This window comes from Drosophila navojoa, chromosome 5 (genome assembly GCF_054131105.1).
Source record: "Drosophila navojoa isolate 15081-1374.11 chromosome 5, UAZ_NAV_1.0, whole genome shotgun sequence".
Lineage (NCBI taxonomy): Eukaryota > Metazoa > Arthropoda > Insecta > Diptera > Drosophilidae > Drosophila > Drosophila navojoa.
In genome coordinates this window covers 6,336,925-6,363,812 of record NC_142893.1, presented here as the reverse complement: position 1 = coordinate 6,363,812, position 26,888 = coordinate 6,336,925, and the positions used below count along the sequence as shown (strand labels likewise).

The 26,888-nt window shown below is 37.6% G+C and overlaps 2 protein-coding genes across 2 annotated transcripts in view; one reads left to right on the top strand and one right to left on the bottom strand.

Annotated features, from left to right (window-relative positions):
- Positions 1 to 26,386, top strand: part of 5-HT1A (5-hydroxytryptamine (serotonin) receptor 1A) — an 84,693-nt gene extending 58,307 nt beyond the window's left edge. The window contains exons 6-11 of the mRNA XM_018106724.3: positions 6,160 to 6,349; positions 6,415 to 6,552; positions 15,598 to 15,828; positions 21,221 to 22,108; positions 23,879 to 24,000; positions 25,069 to 26,386. Coding sequence (XP_017962213.1) covers positions 6,160 to 6,349; positions 6,415 to 6,552; positions 15,598 to 15,828; positions 21,221 to 22,108; positions 23,879 to 23,977 — 1,546 coding nt within the window. The 3' untranslated portion in view covers positions 23,978 to 24,000; positions 25,069 to 26,386. The remainder of the gene's footprint in view (positions 1 to 6,159; positions 6,350 to 6,414; positions 6,553 to 15,597; positions 15,829 to 21,220; positions 22,109 to 23,878; positions 24,001 to 25,068) is intronic.
- On the bottom strand, positions 22,902 to 23,583 carry LOC108655043 (RING-box protein 1). Its single transcript, XM_018106729.3, has 2 exons — positions 23,477 to 23,583; positions 22,902 to 23,412 (listed from the first exon to the last, which is right to left on the bottom strand). Exon 2 carries the CDS (start codon positions 23,393 to 23,395, stop codon positions 22,979 to 22,981), a length of 417 nt encoding a protein of 138 aa, XP_017962218.1. The 5' UTR covers positions 23,396 to 23,412; positions 23,477 to 23,583; the 3' UTR covers positions 22,902 to 22,978.
- Positions 26,387 to 26,888: the final 502 nt, after the last annotated feature.

The window sequence follows — 26,888 nt, the reverse complement described above, 5'->3', positions numbered from 1 at the left end:
AAGTTTCCTTTGGTTGATTCAAAAGACCAAATTTGATGGGCCTATTACCGAAAATGTTCCAGATATGATCGATAAAAAGTTATCGATGCTATAGGAGCACATCATATGAAGAAGTTCATTCGCTGCTTGTAAAGCTTATCAACTCGATAGTTTAGACTGACCTAGAACGGTTCAACTGCTTGTATATGCATACCTGCTCACGTTTTTATTCATTCTCCCTCATTAATATACCCACTCATTTCACTTTTCATGGGTATACAAAAATGGCTGCGTATAAAATGAAATTACGTATCAATCATACGACGTGTTGAACCATTGGAAATTGTAATTAAAATATAACGGAATATGAAATAATTACAGATATGAATACAGACAATATCTGAGCACATACATATATCCATCTATATTATATGTGAATTATATGCAATAATCAATGGGTAATTGGGGAATGGTTTAAGTGCAATATTTTACTAGAAATTTAATTAAATCTTCCATAGGATCTTAAATCCCTAGTCATTAAACTTACATAAATAGTTCAATATTTTTGATGACCTTTTTAGACAAAGGCCAATTTTAATTTTATCTCAGTTTTATTTTTTTTTTCTGTTTTATTGTTTTTTTAGCATCTTCAAATGATTTTTTATGTTTTTATTGTTTTTGCCAACAGACGAACTATAGAAAAAGAGAGAGAGAGTGAGTAGGCAGTTGTTCGTAATTTGCAAAAATTTAATCATGCCACCAGCTGCCGCAGGGCGCAGCAACAAAACAAAAACAAAATAAAAACGACGAATACAAAACACGGTGCCACGCCCATAGCCCACAGCCCACCATTTACATATGCGTCTATTGTTATTTGTCTAGTGTGGAATGCATTTTTGTATGCCACGTTTTGTTTTCCATTTTTATCTTTTGTTCAACTGCTCTTTTTTACCGTTTTTTTTTTTTTTTTCCTAAATAAAAAAAAAGCACAAAATATTGTTGTAAACTGAAAAATTGCTGTCGTTAGCCGCAGGTAACAAGCGTGCAAAATTTTTGCCTCGAAATTGAAAAATTGAAACAATAGCTGAACGTTTTACAATAAGAGCGTAATGCAATCGATTAGCCTCAAATACAAAAAGACTCTATATGTATGTGAGATATATACATACATACATATATATAGATTGGTTATATATAGTTTCATGGACAACGAATGCTGGTCAGTGCTGAATACTCTTTAGGGGCAACAAAATTTACATTTACAAAGAGAACCTCGCTTAAAGTATTATAGAGAGATATAGAGTATAAATAAGAAATGAGAAAATTAATGAGAAAAATATGAAAAAAAACCCTCCCACTCCTAACTAATATTTCTGTTTATTAAATGCCTTCCATTGCATAAAAAATTCAGAAATTCCTTCAACTATCCCAAAACAAACTGCTTTACGAAGTGCCCAAACCCATGCAACCATTTGTCAAAGCGCAGCAACTACAGATTAAAAGACTACATAAAAAAAAAAGTAAAAGCATTCCAGTTGACAGGCATTAAATATGCAGTTAACCGCTGTCAGCAAAACAACAACAACAACAGCAAGTCTATAAAACAAATATTGACCAACACTCGACATTATAAAATTTCAATTAATTATGAACAGCTTAAAAGTTGAGCTAAATTAATTTGATTTTTCACTTTAGCTCAAACTCCTTTGTTTTATGTTTTTCATTTTCATTTTCGCTTCGTTTTTTTATGATTCAGCTTCAATAACAATTTGCGCACAATTTCGCCGAGTCATGAGAATTTATGAACAGCGTGTGACAAATCATAATTGAAAATGTGTTTATAAATCCCAATATGGAGATATAAATATAGAATGCGCGACGCTAAGCCCAACGCTTGGCGGAGCAAATTAGGCGAAATGTTAGCTGGAATTTATTAAAAGCAAAAAATAAAAATAAAAATCTCAGAAAAAAAAAAAAAATGGCAAACACATCAAGTGAGAGTAGCAAGAGTAATGGATTTTCTGTGTGCTAGGCGCGCGTTTTTTAAATGCATTAAAAAAGTGTTACACTTGAGTGCCGCACATATATCACACACACTCACACACACACACATACACATACATAATGGAAAAATCGCATTTAAATTGTTTGGCGTACAATAAATTGTTATAATTCATCAGGCGAATCTCTGGCCTAGCTGCGCGAGCTAGCTGACTGTACTTGATAAATTGATTGACTTCAATTCAATTCAATTGAATAGCGGCCCTAGCACATTTATGATATACAGCGCAGGAAAAGAAACGAAATAAGTATCAGAAAAATATGTGCGACAACGCGACGTATGAGTAATATTGCCAGGAGTCGACAACGAGTCGTATGAGTGATATCGCATTGCATGACAGGCACTTTATTAGCTGGCGCTATTAATTTGCATGCGAGACGCATCAACAACAAGCGCCTCCCAGCCCCACCCACTGCCAAAAGAAAATTGTAATAAAATTGCCAGCTCCGCCTCCCTCAACCCCCAAAAAAAGCAAAAAGCACAAAGAAGAAGTAGAAAAAATGGACAAGAAAATCACAAAATTCCATTAATTTTAAGCAGTCAATCAAAATTGCCAACTTGAAGTCGATTATATTATGCTAATGAAAAATCGTAGAGCAGGCAGTCAAAAGGCGTGGCAGCTCTCTCACACTCTCTAGTTGTCTCTCTCTCTCACTCTCTCTTGCTGACCCAGACACAGCAGGTGGCAGCTGTCCAGACAAAAGTCATCAACTATCAACATCATTCATTATTATTTATTATCGATGAGGCATACGAGACGCACACTTAATATTGACTTACAGACATACACATACATACATATATATATATATGTATGCTTTCACAATCATTTCTCATAAACAAGCTGACAAACTGACTGCAGCTGCTAACACGTGTTTGCCATTTGACATTCGCCCTGGGCTCTGAACTCTTTGAGGCCAAAAAGCATTTGGGAATAGCTCAAGAAAATCTGTTTATAAATGGAAAAGAAGAAAATTTATATACATATATAAAAAACAAAATAAAAATAAAAAATAATAATGAAAGGGTTTTTTCCGTAGAGCAAAGTTTATGGAAATCGAGGGCTTTGCGAAAAGTGGAGTAACTTCATTTAAATTCCTTCTCGTAAAGTTTTTGGAAGTCCGCCTCTGCTTTGCTAATTTGCCTTTCATGCTTCTGCTCTATGTTCGCTGCCTGCTCCAGACATTTATCAGGAAATGTTTGTCTAGTTAACTGATTTTAATCAGAGAAGCATCTAATCCAAATATTTATCAAATTCTACATCATTTTCGGCTTTTTATTATTATTATATTATTTATATAAATTTTACTTACTTGATTATTTTATAATTGTTTTCTACTTTACAAATAAAAAATAAAAAAAAATAAAATAAAATAATAAAAATAAAAAAATAAATATAAATATAAAAAAAAAGTATTCATTCCCTAGCTGAAAGCCTAGCAAAAAAAATTATATTTTTTTTCTGTTTTGCCTTTCTTTATTTGGGGTATTCCCTAGTTGAAGCTTAATTTTAATAGCCATAATTATTTGTATATGTTTATTTATTTTGCACTGAAAATATACCCTAGAGTTTTTTACATATATTAAGTTTGAGGAATACCTTTAATTCGATTTTAATAAGAGTTTTAGGTTCTCTACAGAGAGTTTAATAATCTCCAGTAGTTAAACTAATAGCTCAAATCGCCTTTTAATTCCTTAAATGTATTCCTTATTTCATATACATTTATCATGCATATTTGATCACAACTAATTAGTGGCATTCCCTACGATTAATATAAACAATTATTAATTATTTTTTGAGCTGCTGGGTATCAGTCAGTCGATCAGCGAGCACTCTGCTATGAGCTAAAGATTCGTATGCATGGCTAGCTTTTAATTGAGTGCCTTTTAATTGAGTTTGAAGCAAATGTACAGCATATCGATAATTGTATTTATATTTATGCAGCTGTCATTAGCGTGTAAGTGGGCTCCACACATGCAAATGCACACACACAGACACACACACAAGCACATATGTATATGCTGCCCAGAGGCACTTAGCAAAGTTTGCAGAACATTTAAAGCAGATGTATATACATATATATACATATATATATATACATATATCTATATACATATATATATATATATATATATATATATATATATATATCGAGTGCAGCTATCAGCTGCTCGTCTCGAGTGCTTTGTCAACTTAATTAATTGTTGATTTAAACTTGCAAACACATTTGTTCGGCCTCCGCTCCGGCATTGCCTGCCATAATATTTGTTTATGCAAATTGTGTTTAATTAATACATAAACAAATTGCTGTTGCCACTTTAAGCGCTGCGGTCAGCATTGTAGCTAAAGAAATTGTACAGTGTTTCGCTGTCAAATTTTGAAATGTGCGGTTTGCCGGCATTAATTTGACATTCATTTGGAAACACACACACACACACACACACAGACACACGCATAGCCGGTGGTTTGCTGTGGTTAACAACCTTTTGAACACTGACAAAACTTCAGAACTGAAAAAGCCGCTTAATGGCTGCCACCTCAACAACAACAACAGAGAGATGATGCTGCTAGTCCCACTCCTGCTTCTCCTGCTGCCTGCCTGCCTGCCTGCCTTAGGACGTGATTATCTATGCCACACAGTTGAATAGTTGGCATTCTTAAAGCCTTTGGCCCTAAGCAACAAGCAACGTTGAAGTACCAATACGTCTAAAGCCGGCTTCATAACACACAGTACATGTAGTATGTGTGTGTCAACGTGTGTGTGTGTGTGTGTGTGTGTGTCAGTCACCATACACGTAGCATTTAAAAACTCGTTTAGCCATGTTGCTCTACTCACAGGCTGAACGAACAAGTGGGTAACTAAAAAAAAAAAAAAGATAGTTTGGCATTGGGCATAGAAAACTTTGCTAATACTCTAGACCGAACTTTAAGCTGAAAACTTCAATTAGAATATGTAAATGTAATGGCAGTACTCTAACAGCTCTACTCAGTGTCTGCTCCAAGAGAAATCTTGCCTGCAATCTATTAAAATGATTCCTTTATTTTAAAAAAATTATATAAACTTTTTAGGAGCCTTAGAAATATTTAATAAGAGCTATCGCAGCATAATAATATGTACGACTAACTTTTCTATTATAAAGAACCTAAAAATTCTAGATTAGAATACAATTTTCTTTGCTTTTATTGAATACAGTAATGGATAATCTATTTTCCCCTTAATTTCCCACTATTCTAGGAAATTTCTTTCTGTTATATCAAACAAACAAACAAAAATTCTAGCAATTAATTTCTTATCTAGAATTCACATTGATTACATCTAAAGCTCAAATCGAAAAATCATTTGCGAAAAGTTCAATGGAAGTAAAAATTTAGTTTTAATCAAATTAGGATAAATTTCTGTGCTCCATTGAAAACATTTGATTGGAAATGCCTACTATGGAAATACGTTCACTTCAATCCAATTATAATTAAGTTAATTCTTGTTGAAAAACTCAAACGAATCGAGCTCAAGAGAGAATGCAAAATTTCGGCTGGCAAACCACATTACAAAGTTAGGTGGACTGACTTGGGCGGCTCGAGCTTTAGAAATGGAAATTTCAAAAATGCCTCGCTTGGCTAACACACACGCACACACACACACACTCATACACACCGGTTTGCATACATACATAAAACATGTTTTTGGCACACAAAACCCCTGGAAAAAAAAACCTGAGAGAGGCAAAACAAATACAAACAAAAAATGGTAACAAAATGTTCTAAATAAAAAAAAAATAGAGAAAAACTGTTGAACGGAATTCGAATATCGAACACGTTTCTTTACTTTGACGCTGCGCCATATGTGTGTGTATGTGTGTGTGTTGGGGTGTGTGTGCCTGCCTAGATTTATGCAGCATTTCATTTGCATTTTGTGCGCGTTTCAGAGAATGTAAATAACAAAAAACCAAAAAAAAAAAAAAAAAAAAAAAAAAAAAACACCGTCGCGTCTCAAGTGTTGCAACAATTGTTAATAAAAATAAAAAGTTGTTTGTTATTGTTGTTGCTCTATTTTCAATATACCATTTACCATTCGCCATTTTCTATTTTCTATCTTCTATTTGTTTGGCTCTTCTTCTAGCTACTGGGCTGTGACCAACATTGATTACATCCATTCACGCACCAGCAACCGCGTCTTCATGATGATCTTCTGCGTGTGGTCCGCCTCTGTGATTGTTTCGCTGGCGCCACAATTTGGCTGGAAGGATCCCGACTATCTGCAGCGCATCGAGCAGCAAAAGTGCATGGTGTCACAGGATGTGGCCTATCAGGTAATGTAGCTGGTATATCTATTGACAGTATGAATGGTTTTTAATGGGTATTTTCCCTCATTCAGGTATTTGCCACCTGTTGCACTTTCTATGTGCCACTGCTGGTCATTTTGGCTCTGTACTGGAAAATCTATCAGACGGCCAGGAAACGCATTCATCGTCGACGACCGCGCCCCGTTGACATGACAGCCAACAATAATCAGGTGAATAGCAATACTTAACTTAAGTGGGTTTAAAGCATGGAGAGATGAACTGATTGAAGGGGAGCTAAATCGTATTGGAATGAGCTTTGGATAAGCTTTATTCTTACTAACTTTACTGCTCAAACAGCTTTAGCTTTAAATTTTCTGTTTGAAGAAAAGAAAAACTTTTGGGATACATTATACTAAACTTTTATTCCCTATACACCTTGTAAAAATAGTCCCAAGACTACGCAACTGGGAGACACCTGAAGCTGATTCATAAATAGAAATAATGTGGGTTTATTCAACTACCAAGTATACTCTAGCATTACCTACTCTATAAGCAGTTGAACTGTTAACATATTCAAACTATTTTTATGAATAATAAGGAATACTGAACTCGAGAAAGACGCACTGAGTGATACCCTAAAACACATTAAGATTAATAATCCATTTCACTCATGAATATCTCTACTCCAAGACGATGTCAGTCACGCTATCTAAGAGCTGTTACATCTCTCATACTCAAGTCAATATACGCTACATGCAACTTCTTCACATGTGCAGGGTATAATCAAAATGAATGCAAACTAAAAAATATTCCAACTCCGGTTATCTCTCAGCTCTCAACAGTCAAAGCAAGTTTAAATATGATTTTGCCAAAAATTCCATTCGCAATCATTTACCCAAAGAATCAATAATCAATTTGTAGCCGAATTCTTAAGTTTTGCTTCCAAACAACGCCCACCACGCCCATATTTGCTGCATGCAGCTCGTAGCTTAATCAAAAATGAAAAAGCTATCCATTTGTGAGCTTTTAATGTTTAACAAGTTTCGTAAAGCAGCTTCTCAATAAAAGTTAAGAGCTACAAAAGAAAAATATTTCAACTTTTTCGAGCAGAAAATTTCTGGAATAATCCATAGCTAAATAGACATCAATTTAATACGGCGTGTGGCATGGCTCAAGCAGCTCACCCACAGCCGCAGTGAAACACCCTGTGTGTGGCAGCATGTTCAACCCAAAGCCGCAGCACAATTTGCCGTGCAACCAAAGCCCTGCAATTATGCACTCTAATGAAGTTAACCGCGAAGCCAGCCACAAAATCGACTCGAGACAAGAGCCCAAGTCAAAGGTCAGCGCAGCGCATGGGGGTGGTTAGGTAAAAGACAGAGAGATAGCGAAGGGGAGACAGCAAGGAGCAGACGTGGAAAACCTATTAGACCGCCACGCCCCCACACAAAGGCTTCAGCTTGAGCTGAGGCGAAATATGCCCTTAACATATATGCAAGATGCTCACGATTTGGCCACAGCCTTGGGGCGCCCAAATGTAATTAGCCAGCTTGAACTTCATTTAAGTGTTTAAAAATGCATTTTAGAAATTTGCTGAAGCAAATGCACAGCCACAGCTGCTAAAAGGCAAACTCAGCTAGCGCCTGAGGTGCGGCAGAAAGTTGAGGAACGTAGAAAAAAACCTGGGACTATGCCGACCGGTGCTCAGTGTGGATAAGTAGGTATTTAGGTATGTAGGTATGTATATATGCTGATTGAAATTCCATTTTTAGTATTCCTTAACTTGCAAAGAACCTTCCAGGAAATACTCTAAGAGCATTATTTATAGCTCAAAATTTAAGTAGAGAGCGTATACCACAAATGGAAATAACCTTTTCAGCATTCATTGCTAATTAGCTATTTAAATAGCACCAACAATAATGATGTTTATGTTACTCTTACATACAAAAGCCTTTACATATCCACAGTTCACTTATGTTAAGTTAACAGCCAACAACAGAGTTTGCTTTTCATTTCATTAAGCCACTGACTGCAGTCTTCAGATCTCTCATTAAATACTCATTCATATTTTACAGCACATTCTCTAGCGCTGTTAGCTTAACAGTCATTATTTAGTGCTCGCATCTGTGTGTACAGCTCTCTGTTACTCATGCACTCAGCATTCTGTGGCTCTCTTCTCAGCTGTTAGATTAACAGCTGCAGGCTGCAGCAACTCTGTATACTTAGCTACTTATATTAACATAGCTAAGCTTCTGTTACTCATGCACTCAGCATTCTGTGGCCCTCTTCTCGGCTGTTAGATTAACAGCTGCAGGCTGCAGCAACTCTACTTATATTAACATAGCCTCGCTCACTGTTGATCTGTTCTTGATACTGTTAATTTAACAGTCGCGCTCTGCAGCCTCGCTATTGTATGGTAATGTTAGCTATTAATATTTTACATATACACCTTTGTTCTATGGCAACTCAGCTCTGTTAGGCCTGCTTTTTGAGCTCTTGCTCTACTCTGAAATTCTGTTAGGCTGTAAATCTCTAAGTCAGCTAGAGCATCTGCAGTTCGTCTAGCTCACAGTATTGCAGGTTTTCTCTATAACAAATTCCATTTCTTCCTCTATTTGTTGTTGTTGTTTTGTTTTGTCTATAACTAGCTGAGATGCTGGACCGCAGCTACTTAGCTTAAGCTTAATGCTTTGACTAAATTGAAAATGACCATTTGACGTGGAAATGTTTGCAACCACTTACCAACCTACGCACGCATAAACACACACACACACACACACACGCACGCACATACACATAGCCACTCAAGCACCTAAGAGAATCGCATAGGGCAGTGCGAAGCTGACAAAAAGTCATTGGAATCACAAATTCAATGCGCAAACAAGACAAGTTGTCCACTATTTGCCAACGTACACATGTCCAAGCCATGTCCGGCGCGCGTGTATATGTATGCGTGTATGTGTTGGTTACATGTCAGCAGGCGCATGCCAATACCAATGCCAGCATACTAACACACGCACACACACACACACACAGATGTACATACAGAGTCAGCTACACGCATCCATTTGGTGCCACTCACTGGCCTGGGCTGCTTGTTGATTTTAAAATATATTTACCCCACTCAGCGCAGGCATTTTGATGCCCTTACCCCGAAGCTTATGGGCTAAGTGAGTCAATTTGTATGCAATTGGTTATTGTGGAGCTTTGAAAGCTGTTAGGTACTAACATGATATATACTATGTATATCATATATGTATTAAAAGTTTCAGTAAATCAAAAATAAGTATTTCTCATATAAAGCCCAATATCTTTTCATATAACTATGAATCCAAATGTACTTCTGTTATCCAAAGTTGTTCAACAAATCTGTGAAAGTTCTATGAATGCTAAAACTCTTTTTTAAATGCAGTTAATACTTCCTTGAGCTTTCATCTTCAGGCTTAGCAGAGCATTTGGCTAACGCCTAGCCATTGGCATTTGAATTATTTCTCTTGTTATTCCTTTTTTATTCAACTAAATGCTTTCAAATTGAAAATTGCTTTCCTGCAACTTGACGAGGGTTTATACTAACATACAACAACAACTACAACAACTACAGCAACATTGGCTACAGCAACAACAAATTTCGCAGCTCGCCCGCTGCGCGCTTTGTTACAATTTTTCCATCTCCTTCATCTCTGCTCTCTCTTTTTTTGTATTTAATAAAGATTTGTTGTAGCAAAGTTTTTTGGATATTTCGCTATAAAAATATAAGTAAGAACTTTGCAGTCGAGCATCAACGACTGCATAATACACGTTCGCTGAGAGTTCTGTAGAAAGTGAAACTTTATTCGATTTGCCATGGTCTTAAAGGGGAGTACACACATACCCAATACTGATAGCTTCACATCTAAAATCCTAGCAAGCCAATATACTCTTCTGCTACCATTCATGAGCGCGTATGAAAAATGTTGTTATTTCTGTTCCGCTGGCAGCACATAAATTTCAGTTAATTGCATTTGCATTTAGCATATTTATGGCCAATTCGTAGCGCCAAGTGGCATTCGGCTAACTGGCTAACAGAAATTTGCCCTGCAAATGATTTAAATTGCATCAGAAACTAATAAAACTCGACTAATGTTGAAAATCGACACGGAGCTTAGCACATAATATTTAATTTTAATGTGTGTTTGTTTAATTGAAATTCAGTTTTACATAAATAGAGCTATATATGTCTGATGGCTTAATGTATGCATGCCTTTTACTATGGAATCAATTTGAAGCTGTAAAGCATAACAGTGACTGTTATGTTAAGTAGGCCGTTGCTCCCTTTGATCTGTGGTTAAGCAAGGCAAGCTTCACACCTACAGAACACTTTCAAAAGGAACTGTTAATTAAGCCAATGTTAGTTACAGGGAATGATGAAAGACTGGAAACTTAACATTAGCTGTTAGGGCTACATATATTATTGCATGTAGCTTAACAGTAAAGAGAGATAGGAGAGCGCAGCTTTTAACAGCAGTAGTTCATTCCGAAACAAATGTTAAATTTCTAATAGCGAATTGATGTTATTTATGCCACTGTATATATTCGTACGCATTGATTTTGTAATTAACATAATATACGATAGTGAAAGGCAATTAGGCAAATTGAGCGAAAAGGTATTATGTGTAATTTGGCTATGCGACTAATGCCACACATGACTCAACACAGCAGCAGCAACAACAGCAGCAGCAACAATAGCAGCAACAACAATAAGGGCAAACATTAATAATAATGTAACATTAAACACAAAAAGCAATCGGTCTTTGGAGTGTCCTTCTTCATGGCCAAGTGATGCTGACAAGAACGCCCAGATGTTTTGCACTCAACAACACTGATAAAGTGAACGTCTGTCTCTCTCTCTCTCTCTCGCTCTCTCTCTCTGTCTGTCTCGCTCGTTCTCTGTGAGTATCCGCCTTGACCACTCGTACATAATCACAATTACATTTGCAAACAAATGCAACAACAACAGCCAGTGACAGCAGCTCAAATTGATTGCTCGAGATATTGACATTATGACCAGAACCATATGACAAACAGCCAGGCAGCAGCGACAAGAACCCCAACAGATTTTGGCCAAAATTGTCCATATGCCACACACTTTTGCAAGTTGTGCTTTTGTTTTCTTCTATTTATACACACACACAAGAGCTGGCGCATTAACACTGTGCTACATGGCATGCGGCATTGGAATTGCATTGCAGCTTAAAGTAAGACTCATGGAAAAATTTACATTTGCTCGTCGAAATAATTTAAATGAATTTTTAATACAACAGCAGTCACATTAACACTGTGCTACATGGCATCAAATTGAATTTCACATTCAAGTTCAGCAACTTTAAATTGAAGGCAAATTAAGTTTAACTTTGTTGGCAATCAAGTTTATAAAACAATAAGCAGACACATTAACACTGTGCTACACGGCATGCGGCTCAAATTGAGTTTCATATTCAAATTCAGCGACTGAGATTTGATGAGAAGAGAAAAGTTTCGTCTATACCTCAAGTAATTTAAATACAAATATCAAAGCAAAGCAAAGACACGAACACTGTGCTACATGGCCTCTAATTTTTAGATATAAAAATTATTGTTTTTTCTATTCGTATCTATAAATATTAGAGTTAAAAAATAGTTTTCATTAATATACTAATTAAAACACTATGCTACAAAAATTAACTACATTTTATATTATATTAAAAATATAAAATTGTATGTAATATATCTATAAAAAATTATTATTTTATTAAAAAATATACAAATAATTATTTAACATAAAGCCAAATTCCTGTTTTGTAGCACAGTGTTTGTTTGACAGCAGCTTTGCGTCTTGGCACTTGAGCGACATTTTTTTGGCCACAATCAGAGGCAGCATAAATCGCATGTAAAGAAATTATTGGATACACATACGCACGCACGCACATATAGCAGAGACAATGTCACACACACACACACACAGCAGCATTCACACAATGATATGTGGAAGCTCAACACATGTCTCGCAAGAAAAACAATTAAATAAGAAAACAATTTACATAAATTAGCCAAAGTGGCAAAATGGCTTCGGCCAAGTATCGTTTATGCAAACGCTTAAATAAATGTGCACACACACACACACACATGCGTATGTATATATATATATATATATATATATATATATATGAGAGTGTCTATAGATAGCGACAGCTGACAGGCACATCTACATAAAATACACATTGAGCTGGGTTTTACTTATCGTCGTCGCTGTTGCTGCTGCTGAAAAGTATGCTACACTTTACTACGCTGGGAATAGCAGCAACACAGTTTGTCTTATCTATAAGTGGGTGGGTGGCTGTGCGCGTGTGTGTGTGTGCGTTTACTTTAGTATTTAAATAACGTTAATGTGCCATGTTGTTTAGTTTTCGATCTAAGCAAACGCCAAAGGGGAATCCATGGTATTTTATGGCTAAGCATGCGAGCAACACGCACACAAACTTTTCTCTCTCTCTCTGTCTCTCTCTCTCTCTCCTTTTTTCATTTTGCCAATTGTTTAGCACGCCAATTTTATGGTATATTCATGTATGTGTGTGTGTGCGTGTGTGTGAGGGTGTCTTTGAAGTTATCAGCGATTCAATTACGCATTGATTACCCGCATGGCATCAAATCCACAAACGAAGCCAATGCTGCGTATACGCAATCCCAAGCATGCGAAACGCAAAGCAAATTCAATTAGCGTCTTGCCTACAAAATGCGATTATTACAGACATACTACTATTTAGACACATGTATGCCTACACACATGCATACGTATATGTATGTATATATCGTTCGGGTTGTGTGTGAAAAGTTTACGTGGATTGATGCGTTCGAGTTGGCTGCTTCAGCTTACTTGTAGTTTATGGCAGCTGTGCTGTGTGGATGGAGATTTAAAGCTTAAGCACTTTACTGGAACTATAAGCAATTGCAAATTGATTTTCAGTTTTGTATATTGACAATTATGTAGATTATATGGAAAATGAAGCGTGCTGTTATATAAACTATTGCTGATTTATTATTTGAATTATTGATTTGAATTTTAGGAAGATTTTTTAACTCGCATTTCTACTGCCAAGTCTGTTCTACTTGCTGTTGATAGATAATAGATTTTAGAAACATATATATGGTAGATATATATGTATAGACTGTGCATTAACTATATACCCATATATTTGCTTTACTAAAATTCATAGTTATCGGTTTAGGATCTCATCCTTTTTGCTGAGACGAACTTCTAAAAAGTTCATCAAAGTGCTAAAAACTTATATTATCTTTATTCTAAATTACGTGGGACTTTATCTATAAAAATGCATATAACCTTATGTCAAACTTGATTCTTATTTATTTCGGACTATATCTATAAAATTCTATATCAACTCATGTCAAAGCTCTTGTCAAATTTTCTTTCAAAGTTATTTTAAGTCGAGTCAAACTCATATCAAACCAACCTAAGTCGTGTATGGTCGCATCAAATCTAGATATATCATGTCGTATTTAGTCGTGTTAAGTCATTTGAGCTCATGTCAAATCGTTTAAAACTCGGGCAAGATGGAGTCTAACCATATTCAGTTCAAGCCTCGCCTTGAAACGCTTAAAATGACGTCAAGTCGTGTTAAGTTGTATTTAAACTCCCTCTAAGTCGTGTCAAAGTCACAACAAAAGAGTTAAAGTCATGTACTGCAATATCAAGAAGACTTGACAAGTCGTGTTAAGTTGTCTCAGCTTCAAATCTAAGCCAAAAGTTGGACTACGCTGGGACCCAGCCATATCAAGCCAAGCCAAGTCGTGTTTGAGCGTAGCAAAGCTATATCAAGTCGTCTCAAGTCGCTCCTAGTCCTGTCTAGTCGTGCGCAGTCGCGTCCAGTTCGCTTTAAATTGTCTAAAATTTCTCTCAAATCACATCGCATCAAAGTTAAAGTCAGACCTTCAAGCAGTTCCTTCATCATCCACTTCAAACTCAATGCCAAACACGTGCGCTCTCGTGTTACGCTCACCAAGCACGCACACGCGCTCAGCTCTAGCGCTGTAGTTGTAGCTGTAGGTCTAGTGGCTCACGAAACTAGAGGTCTGGCTTCTTCAATTTAATAGCTGTCAGCGCCCAGTTGGATTAAGTTGCACCTGAAAGCGCTTCTCTAATTAAGCAGCTGCTGGCTTTAAATATTTAATAAGCTGACCCTTTGCCCAGGCCCAAAACGAACTCTCTCTCTCTCTCTCACACTCACTCTGTCTCTCTCTCTTTCTGTGTGTGTCTTTAAGGGCCACTTTAGGTGTTGGCATGCGACAGAGCAATTACACTTCTTGTGCTGGCCACAAAATGAAGGTCACATGCGTTGCTCTAGCTGCAAATCCATTTAATACTATTTGCGCAAATATTCACGCCATTTGGGGAAATGCGAACTGAGCGCTAAGGGCACGACCAGGCACACACACACACAGCCACACACATACAAAACACTTTGGCAGGCCCAATGATTTTCCTTTTTTCTTCTATCCATCTCTCTTCTTCACTTTGCCATTCTTATTTTTTGTCAAATTTCCGCACACGAACGCAAAATCAGCATAATTTTATTTATTTAAAGCAATATCGAGTCTTGAGCAAAGGGTCAGCATGCTGACGATGAGGCAAAAGGTTTTGACTACTCAATTACTTTAATTTGGTGGGGATTGAAGGCGACGACAACCGCACGAGAAAAAAAGGATGCTATAAGGAAGCAAAGCAACAACAAAAAAAGGAGTGAAAAAAAAAAACGAGCGCAAATCAAAGAGGTCAAGCGCTCGAAGCAGTCAAGCGTGAAATTTATTTTGAGCAGGCACTCTATACACATACATACATACATACATAGGCATATACCATATATACATATATATATGTATTGGCACTGTGGCGTGACTGTAACAAATATACACAATTTATTTACGAACGTATCCACTTACATATGCATATGGTAAAAGCCAGCCACGCCTGCCGGCCGATGCCTCCCCATTTTGGCAATGCGTACAAATTGCGGTTTATTGAAGCGTAAGGCGCAACAGCAACAACAATTCACCTCTTGCCGGCAGAAGTAAATGCGAATTTGCAGCTATTCTTGTCCATTTTAATGGCCCAAAAAAAAATATATATATATATGTATATATAGGCTAACAAATTTAATTTTTATAACACTTCAAAAAAATCTATGCAGCATTCATCATTTTAATCCTTTCTCTCTCTCTCTCTCTCTCTTTCTATCTTTCTCCAGCCCGCTGCTGGCGCTTCTTCAGATACCAAATTAAATCGTCTGCGCTTACGTCTTGGCAAATTTTCAACGGCTAAGAATAAGAGCGGCACAGCGTCTGGCGGAGGAGGAGCTGCTGGCGGGAGCACGGCTTTGGGCCTGGTCGAGGGAAACTCAACGAATACGGTTAACACGGTGGAGGATACGGAGTTCAGTAGCTCGAATGTGGATAGCAAAAGTCGCGCCGGCATCGAGGTAAGTGTGTGTGTGTGTGTGTGCCCAGTCCACACAGCAGGGGATTTGGATTTTCGAATTGGTTTTTGCTCTCCCGATTTTGTTTTTTTTTTTCGTTTTTGGGTACGTAGAGCTGCGCTCAAAGCAAATTTCATAACGCCTGACATGTGCCCAACGATCTGAGTTTGCTTCCTGAATGCCCAAAAAAAAAAAAAAGGGAACCACGTGAGAGTGATTTAATGGGGTGTGCCTGACGGTTAGATGATCTGTTGCTGTATTAGATATTCGAGATTTCACATATTATTATTATTCGCAAGGTCTAAGCGGGGAAAAAAGAAAATATTTCTAATATTTTATAGCTCGCAGGAAGTCAATAAAGTAAATGTAATACCCCTAGCTGTTGTAGTCTTCGAGTTATTTACATTTGAATGTTTCTAATTCACAAGTTCCAACTTTTTTAGGACAGTCAAACTGATCTCTTATAGAGTCTAGTCTAGGAATATTGAGCCTAACTTCACCCTCACCCTCACACACTTCACACAGCAACTAATCTACCCGATTTAATCACTCCACAATAGGATATCAAATCCTTGTCCAGTCTTTCGTTGCGTGTCCTGTGCGCGTAATCCCTGTTAAATCCAAATAGAAACTTGCACATGTCGTTAGCTAAACATCAAGTTCGGCTGACGTTTGATTTATGCACGCATAAATCGATTTACTTTTTATATAGTACATGCGGATTACGTATACGACACGTGTGCGAATGATAAATACGAATTAAAAGAGATGAACTCTTATTATTTGTTGGGAAGCGTTCTCTTTTATATGCGGCTACAGCTGCATATAGACATCTATATAAATATTTATATGAAAAAGGTTTAAGCCTGCAAATTATACAAAATGTGAGCGATAAAATGCAGGCAAAGCTTCATTTTTTTTATTTTTATTTTTTATTTATTGACAAAAACGAAAATTTGTATTTAGCAGGCATTTTATGTACTTCAATTTCAGCTAGCCTTTTATGGCCAAGCACACACACACAAACACACACATAAACACAGAGTCGCGCACACATTCAATAATAAGGCATTAAAGCAAAGGCAACGAAAATCGAAACATAAAAAAGTAAGCAAGCCTCGGACTTCGAGTCGAAATAAATTGGTAGCGAGTGGCCAAAAGGTCGCTGAGTGCGTTTCATGCAGGTTAAGTCACACACACATAGGGAGTGGGAGAGAGAGAGAGAGAGAGAGTGAGAGAAAGTCTGTGACAAGGATACCAAATGGGTGTCGTTGCCATGCAAAACCATCTCAGCTCTGTTTCAGTTTCAGTCAAATGAAAACAAAGCACAGCAACCGGGAACGTGAAAACGTGGGCACTCAATGCGCTTGAAGTAATTGAAGAAAATATGTTGATAGCTTATGGCTAACAGCTTTCGTTTGGCCATAATAACTAAGCGTATCAGCAGCATGGCTCGCATGGCTATTTGCCTTTGCCTGGCCAGCAAATAGAGGACAGACACACACACACGCACACACGCACACGTTCACATGCATTCAGATTAAATATTTACTTGGGCCAGGTTTCTGTGTGAGTGTGTGTGTGAGCCAAATAAGTGGACAGCCAAATAAATAAACACAAACACACGACACACTCACAAACACACACACACACACTTACGACACTCACACACACACACACACTTCACGCATAGCCGCAAGCAAATATATATACATTTATCATAGTAGTTTCGTTTATTATATGAGCCAAGAGGCAAAAACAAACAAAAATCAGCAACAACAACAACAACAAATAGGAAAGGAAGGATAGGAAAAAAAAGGAACCAAAATCAGTGGGAAAAAAAGCTACCAAGAGAGTTTATTAGAGCAAACTGTGCTGCACCGAAGCTTTCCATATACTTCAAATCCCGCATGGCAAATCGGCGATTGCACAAAAGCAAATAGAGCTCAAATCCAAATGGGAATACAATTTAATTATGCATAAATCATAAAGTTGAGCAACTTCTTGGCAAACTGTTGCACTTGGAATGCAATTCGAGTAACTTTTCCAGTGCAAGTTGCTGAAAGAGATGACTAAGCGTTGCCATCGAGCAGAGTAAGAAAAACTTTGCAATTGACGGTAAATAAAAGTGAGACTTGACTTGAGAAGGTAGAAAGCGGAAAGTAGATGAAGTGTCAATTGAATTTGGAATTTAATTAGATGTAGTAACTGTATAGATATCGAAAATTATTTAAAATAATTTCAAAGTTGCTAGAAACTATGAAAAAAAAAAATGAAATGCTGAAAATCCTTTAGATAAATTATTTTTAAATGATTTTAGATTTTAAGGGTTTATTTTATTCATTTTCTAGTCAATATACTTTTGTGTTATTTAATGTATTTTAGCTGTCGGCTTTTGTAAAGTTTTAAATATTCTTCCACAAAGTCTTGTAACATTTTTACTCTTGGTGTCTTCTTTAAAATATTTTGTATTTTTTCATTCGCCTAATTTTTCCTGTTTTCTCTTAATGTCTTTTACATATTTGAGAAGGTATTCCTTTCTTTTTTATACTCTAACATAGCGCCCGCCGTAGCTAATCAGCTCAAAGTATTGCCATTAAAAATACACTTACCCAACGCACAAGCCAGAAGAAGAAATTGGAAACAAAAACAATAAGTCAATGCAAGGCGCAAGTGGCGCCTGCAAATAAATTGAAACAAATATACATTTCACTTAAATGCAGGCGGCTAGAGTAGGGCAAGAGACGGAAGGGGAGAAGAAGAGAGAGAGAGAAAGAGAGAGAAGCGAATACGTTCTGTTCTACACAGAGAAGTTAAGGGTGGTCAATGGGCACATAAATAAAATATTAGCTATAAGAGTATGAGAGAGAGAGAGAGAGAGAGAGTATGTATGTGTGTCTGTATGTCTGTGTGCTACACTTTGTTAACGCTCACTTCTAAGCTTGTTGCTGTGTTTGTTTTTTGGTTTAGGGTTTTTGGTTTTCTGGTTTTCAACTCTTCGGGAAAAAATAAAAGCGAAACATTTCAAATTAAAAGTTGCTGAACAACAACAAAAAAAATGAAAGAACTTGCAGCTGGCCCGTGCGGCGTATGCGGCGTATGCGGCGTATGCGTAATCTTCAAGTTTCAGCACGAAATTAAGCCAAAGTTGTTCAACTGCTGCTGCTCAACAGTTGTGCAACTGTTCCACTCACATTGTCCTCGGTATCGGCCTCGGCCTCGGTCTCGTCCACTATTGAAAAGTTATTACCGTTCCGTGTATTGGCCATTAGAGAAGCCAATGGAACGCGCAGTCATTAGACCGCATTGTTGTGTACGTTCTCAATTGCAGTTTGGCATTGATTCGCTTTACGTGCGGTCGGAATCGAAAAGAATACGAAATGAAAGCAAATCGCAGCAAATATCAAGTCGAACCTCTCAGTCCGAAACCAAATGAAATTGCAACATTTGTTTGTACGCGCTCTCCCTTTCGCCCACTCGCTCGCTCTCTCTCTCACACACACACATACACACACTCTCTCTCTATCTCCTTCCGGCTGAATGACACACAATGGCATTGACAATGGCCATAGCTTAGGTTGCACACACACACACACACACACATATGCTATACACTTTCCCTTTGTACAAATTTTTGTGCCCAATGGCCATTGAGTTTTATATGCCGCCCTCTCCTGCCTTTGACCTGTTCCTGTCGACAAGACGCAAGGGCTCTTCCCTTGTTCGTTCTGCAGTTCCTGCTGAGTCTTCTTCTTGCTTCATTGTTTGGCAAATTGAAAATGCATTTTTTATTTTTGTGGTCCGGCACCAAGAAAAATTTGAATTTTACTCAGAGTTGTTGTTTCTATGCACGCTCAAGGCGTTAAATAGAGTATATGGGTTTTATGAGAGGTAAATCTTGACGTCTGTCCAGTCTAAGGCCTAGAGATGAGCATAGCGTTTGTATATACTATATACTGTCGAAATCAGACTAGAGAAAAGTCGTACTAAGAATCCCTCCATGAATGAGCAAGCATCTTGCAGTCAGCTACATCCGACTGCAACATTCTTGGTTGTTCTCGTTACTGTTCTCTCCGCTGGGCTGTGGCAGCGCATCAATTACACGCTTATAACAACCAGGCAATATATTATGGAATCAAAGTCATAAAATTCATTTGGCAACGACTCTGGCGCCGTGTCCGTGCGGCCCATTAATTGTGAGCAATGCCCTCTTCAGACCAGCCAAAAAAACACGACTCTCAAATTAGAGACGAGACTTGTGCTGAAAAACTTCTATCTGTTACAAAGCTAAGAATTTTAAATGAATCTTAAGCCTATAAGCGGGCGTTGGAGCGTTGGCATTTGGCATTAATTCTTTCTTCGTTTTATAAGCGTTCCCTCATAGCTTTTTTACGATGTAAACAAATATTTCAAACAGCTGTTAACAACAATTAAAATATTGCTTACGATATAAAGAAACTATCGAAAAATCAAATTCAAATCGCCTTGAAACTCGCTGAGCAGCAACTATCGCAAATGAACTGCTCTTGCTGCAATTATCGATATTTGCCAGGTATCAAACATCGTTAAAATTCAAATCCTGCCTATCGCCACATTTCCGCATCACTAAAGCTCTCGCACGCAATTGCTGATCTCAGCAACTATCGCAATCATTCACACATACCTAAAGCGCGCGCCTATTGATATCTCAGCACGAGTTGTTTATGCGCCATCTCTAGGCGCAAAATGTGCGGCACCTGCGTGTGCTTGTTTACACTAGGAGGAAAGTGAACGAGAGAGAGAGAGGGAGAGATGGGCAGCCAGTGTGGCCGTAGACAAAATTTATAACACATAAAAGTTGATTTTAGCACTTTACGCTTCTGCACATTATGTGGCCCATGGACATGGACACTGCTGTCTCAAATTACAGGTGATTATATGAATTTTAGTGCCTACGACATGCCGTTAGCAGGCAGCAGGCGGGCGGGCTGGCGGGCGATCGGGCGACGGGCAGGCCAACTCGACAAATTGCAGCCCTTTTTGACCAAGTGCCTGCGAATGTGCGGCTTCCTTCCGGCATAGAGTGGCTTAATAGCAGAGGCGTGGCACACACCCATCACACACACACATACACCGTCGAGTGGTGTGTGCGTGAATTCTCAACGTGAAGCTTAACGTAAATAAATACACGTATTTATTTGCTCGGCGATTTTTATGAATAGCCACAGAAATGGCCAAGCATAAAAGAGCGGAAATGGAAGTGGAATTGGTTTAGAGGAATTGCTCATAAATATATTTATGTGAATGCAATTGCAACCAGCTCCGATTTGTAATGCTAAACCGAAATTGAATATTGATATATGCGCTCTCTCTCTCTCTCTCTCACACACTATTCTGTCTATCTCTCTATTTGCAGGCGCCAAGCACATCAGGTAGCCAAATCGCAACCGTCTCACATTTGGTGGCTTTGGCCAATCAGCAGCACAAGCAACTGAAACCCACTGAAACTGTTGAGCAGCGCGTGCAGGAGGAGGAGCAGCTGGAGGAACAGCAGCAAGAACATCAGCTAAATGTGGTTGAAGCAACCGCAACCACAACAGCAGCAGCAGCTGAGGCAGCTGGAGAGGCAGCAACAGCAGCAGCAGCGGCAGCGGGAGCAACAACACCAACTGGCAAGGCCAATGGCAATGGCGGCGTGGAGGTGCTTGAGGATCCGCAGCTGCAACAGCAGCTTGAACAAATGCAACAGCTACAAAAAACAAGCAAATCCGGTGGCGGCGGTGGCGGTGGTGCCAGCACATCAAATGCCACAACAATTACATCGATATCAGCGCTATCGCCACAGACACCAACGACGCCAGCAGCTGGCCCAATGACGACAAAGACCAGCACGCTAACCAGCTGCAACCAGGCGCATCCGTTATGCAGCTCCGCAAATGCCTCGGGCGCGGTAACACCCGAGCCGCGCACCAAACAGCTGCACCTGCAGCTGCATCAGCAACCAAATCCAAGTCCCAATTCAGCCCACAACTCGCAGCAACAGCAACAGCAGCAGCCGGCACAGCAATTGTCCAGCATCGCGAATCCCATGCAAAAGGTGAACAAACGCAAGGAGACGCTGGAGGCGAAGCGTGAAAGGAAAGCGGCCAAAACCTTGGCCATTATAACGGGCGCCTTCGTTGTCTGCTGGCTGCCCTTCTTTGTGATGGCATTGACGATGCCGCTCTGCGCCGCCTGCCAGATCAGCGACAGCGTCGCCTCACTCTTCCTGTGGCTGGGCTACTTCAACTCGACGCTGAATCCGGTAAACATTCATTATGCAAATATAGAGTATATGTAAATAACAATTATAAATAGGTGTGGACTGTTCCTGCATTTGCAACTAGGTTGGAACTAGGTTTTGAGATCAAACTAAAAGTGCAATGAATATTTCTGTTCACACATCTTAAAGCATTGCTAATCTCCTCTGCAACTTCTTTTTTTATAGTTTAAAGAACTGTTTAATTGTCTACGGGGCATTATTTATAGAGCTTACTGAATAGTTCTCCTCGAGGCCAGCAAAATCTTTACCTTTGCATACCTATTCGTCCGTCTCTCTTTCTCTCTCTCTATCTTCTTCCCCTCGACTATGACTGTATCTGTATTTGGCATATTTTGAAGCATATCTCAATCATACATCCATTCACAGTTATAGATTATGTATAATGAGATATTTATATGTCATATATGTAGCTAAACTATCCTCCCTTATTTGGCTCTTTAATGCCAGTTGGCAGCTTATACGACTCTATCGATATATATCGAATAATTAATCCCTTTTCAACCGTGAATAGAAAATTCGTGATGGATTTTAGACATACATACCCCTATTTGTCTAACAGCCAGAAATATGCGTGTCTTTGTACATAAATTCTCACATAAGAGCAGGAGATAATCCCATAATAATTATATCCCATCAGTCCATCTGTATGAACCGTTAACAGTATATAATCCAGTAAAACTCCGCTTAGATGAGAACAATACATTTTATTAGCGAAATGGCATTTCAATTCCCTAAATAACTTCCTTCAATGGAAGAAGTCTTGCTCAAAATATCGTCGATTCACTCAAAGAATTCATCACATATATTTGTATTCACATACATATATAAATGGGTAAATATCTCCATAGCTGTCTAACGTCCATATTTCTCAAAGTTCCACTCGAGATTGTCCAGGGGACAGACGGGACGTGTCTTCAGCCAATGCGAAATGCAATGGAAGTGAAAGGCATGATTGCACGAGCCCCAGGCGACGGTGCACTCGGAGCCGCTGTTGGTCGACTGATTCGCCTGGCATTGAATGCACGGATCCATAATATGATTGCGACAAATGGCACAGTTATCGACGACTATATCCCAGGACCAGAGCGCAACGCCATTCCATTTCTTGACATTGAAACGCTTGCGATCCATGCCGCTGACGTTGTCCTTTCCGATTCCACTTCCATTCCCCTGGCCCTTGTCGTTGTTCTTGCCGTTGCCGCTGTCATTGCCATCGCCGCCGGCTGCGCCTGCGCTGGTTGTTGGTCGCTCGTTACGATTGCCGCTCATTTTCGTTTACTTGTTGTCTAATTGTGCAAAGAATATTTTGTTTGTATTAAGCGAAGTTCTATAAAACTGAATTTCACTTACTTGCTTTTTTTTTAATCTACTAAACTATTTTACGTGCTCACTCGATGCTTTTGACAATTAGAATGGGCCGTTGGGAAGTTGACAGCGTTGCCACCTAAGTTTTTTTGTCAGGGACTGTTTGTATATCATTTCGATATTTATCGATAGTTGAGTTGGGTATTTTTAAGTGTGTTCTGTTCAGTTACTTTGGTATTAAAGAAGCATAGCCTGAGAGTGTTGCAAAATTAGCCATTTTTTAAACATATTTACTACATACATATATTTAGGCAAGCTATCCCTAATTTTCTATGCCTTTTTCGTAAACCAAATTTAATTAAAAAAAAAAACCGTATACAGAAATTGAATTTAGCTAATAAAAACCCATACCCTTTTCTCTCTCTCCCTCTCTCACTCTTTTCACAGGTCATCTACACGATATTCAGTCCAGAGTTTCGACAGGCCTTCAAGCGCATCTTGTTTGGCGGCCATCGACCAGTGCATTATCGCAGCGGGAAGCTCTAGATAGTGCATGCGAAGAGGCGAAGGTACGTATATTCAATGTTATGAAAATCGAAATATATAAACATACATACATATGTGTGTGCATGTATATAAAAGAAAACGTGAAAACATATCCAAAGAAATTGAAAACGATTGCCATTCTGTCCAAACAGAAGCTCTGGCAGTTATTTTTCTTTAATATATTTTTTTCAATTTCGCTTTGCACAAGTTTCAATTTGCAATGTGCTGCAATATTCCGTTATTGATATGGCTTAAGCAGTTGTTGCTGCTGTTGCTGCTGCTGCTGCTGTAGTTGCAGCAGTTGCTGTTGCTGTTTTAGAGAGTGTTTTGAATTTGGCTGTCAACGTATAGTGTCTTTGCTTTGGGCGCCCAATTTCACCAAACACACGACACACACACACTGGCCATGGCCAACACACACACACGCACACACACTCTCTCGCCATCACACCCTCACATCCACTCTCACACGCTTTGCTGCCCGCTTGCCATGGCAGTTGAAACAATTTGTTAGCCTTGAAGGCAAAGTTTCTCGCATCTCTCGACTCATTTCTCAAATTTCCAAAACTGTGAAAAAGTTTTATCCGTCGACTTTATCGGCGCTGTCATCTGCATGCGAGCTGCGTTTTAAATCAGCTCTGGACTGGATAACGTCTAATGCGCCCAAAGGGTCATTCGAATTATGGCAACACAATGCGTGCGTATTTATCTAGACAAAGCCGCAGAGCGCACAGAAAAACGGCTAAAAGTGGCTAAAATTAGAACCAACAAAACAAAAGCTTTAGAATGATGAGCTCTTGATGGATTAGCACGACTAAAAAATACCTCATAGGATTTTAAAAGGCAGAAAAAGACCCAGAGACGGATATCCACAAAGACAGACGAGTAGTGTCTAATCTTTCTGCATCAACGTGAGCAAAACTAATATACCCTAAATTGCATAATTTCAAAGGGCATCAACACTTGCATTTGCACATTTCAGCACTCGCCGACAGCAACAAAATCAGAGAAAAAACTTTAATTAAGTGAAATTAATTTTGCCAATTTACATTTGAATAAGTTTTTTCCCGTCTTCATAAACTATTTCGCAGGCGTTTCTGCTAAGCAGGCGAAAGGATTTGCCTCTTCGTTAAAAATGTATTTAAAGGGCCACAGAAAGAAGTCATAGAAGAAGAACTAAAGGCAGCGGAAGATGATGATGAAGCAGAAGATGAACACCAGCACTCACTACATGCATGTATACCAAAAGTAAAGCATTAGCAGTAGATATAAGAAATTGAGATTATAAATGTATTAAAAATATATGTTAAAATATATACTGTACATAGGTTAAGAGAATTGTAAATAAGTTGAGCGAAAACTGTTGAAAGCCAACAAAAATAATTAAATATAAATATTAAAATAATTTAATGGACTAAAAGCTAAGATTGTAAAGCAAAGAATGACAAGAAACTGTTGAAACTCTATTTAAACTAATTTTGGAAATGTTTCCAAAATTTCTCTTGTAAAAAACACTTCAATTTAAACTAGTTTCGGTATTTTTATATATACATTTGGAGTTTCATTTTGAAATGAAATGTTGACTTGCTGTTGAAAATATTTTGAAAGAGGTTCGGAAACCTCTTCCAATTTTCATCCTAAAAACTGTTTGCTTAAACTTTTTTTTAAGGGAATTTCCAAAAATATTTTGAGCATGATTTTTGTACATTGCATATTTAGAATTTTTTGAAAATTATATTTAGAAAACTGTTTTTAGAAACAGGTTTCTGAGTCTGTGTCTAAAAGTTCTGTAAAATAAATTTAGAAAAAAAGTTTTAGAATCTATTCTGGAAGCTTTATTCTTTTGACAACTGTACTATATTTTCTGCCAAATATTGAAGCTGTACGAACTATGTAATCAAAATACCAAAAATACAAATGTAATAATTAGTTATAAGCCTTAGCTACTAAATAAAACTAAATTCTAGCGAAATCTACTTCCAAATACAAATAGAAAGAAATAAAATACTTTTCAAAAGAAATAATGGAATATTGAATGTGTGTAAACTATTTAAAGACGTAAGATCAGTTACTAGATCATATAGTTTGGGTATGGGAGCATAGCAAATGGAATTTTTGGAATCGTTATAACTGAACCATACAGCATATATATAAACATATATATCTAAGATATAGCGATCTTTAAGTGTGTATAAAATCAGCTAGAAAATAAGTGCAAAACATTTGTTGACTATTTCAAGGGCAATTAGCGCAAAGCCCAAATGTATAATTACAAAATATAAATAAATAAATATTAAATATAAAAAAAAAAACTTTAAAATTAAATGTAGATTTAAAATTGTTTAAATGCAATTTAAATCAATTGTTAAAGCAAATTCTAGTTACACCTAATAAATATCTATATAAATACAAATTGTTGTACTATTAAAAGTTAAGCAAAAAAGTTGGTAAAAAAAAAACAAAAATAAATAAATAAATATGTCAAGGATTTCTTTGAATATAAAGCATATTAAAAATACAGACAAAATAAATTTAAGGGTGCAAAGAAAATTTATTGTAAAGAAAATAACTAAAAAGACGAAGAAGAAGAAGACGATGCAGAAACCACGTGTATTATTGAAAAGCAAAAACTACTTTCGGGAAAAATGGGTAAAACGTAATTAGCAAAAATTTAAATATAAAAACAAAAACTTCATATATATAGAAAAAAGAAGGAAACCCCTCTTAAAGTAAGCAAACAATATCAGAATTGAAATCAAATCGTTTTAATACCCTACAAACTATCGAAAAATAAACCTATTTAAATGTGAAACAAAAATCAAAAAACTTCAACTAGATTTTTAAGAACTTACAGCTCTATCTATGTCTAAACCTAGATATCAAAAAAATAAATAAGAAGACAGTAAATACC

Excerpts from the sequence above, each read along its gene's own strand:
- LOC108655043 (XM_018106729.3), bottom strand. The coding sequence starts at position 23,395 with ATGAGCGGCAATCGTAACGAGCGACCAACAACCAGCGCAGGCGCAGCC.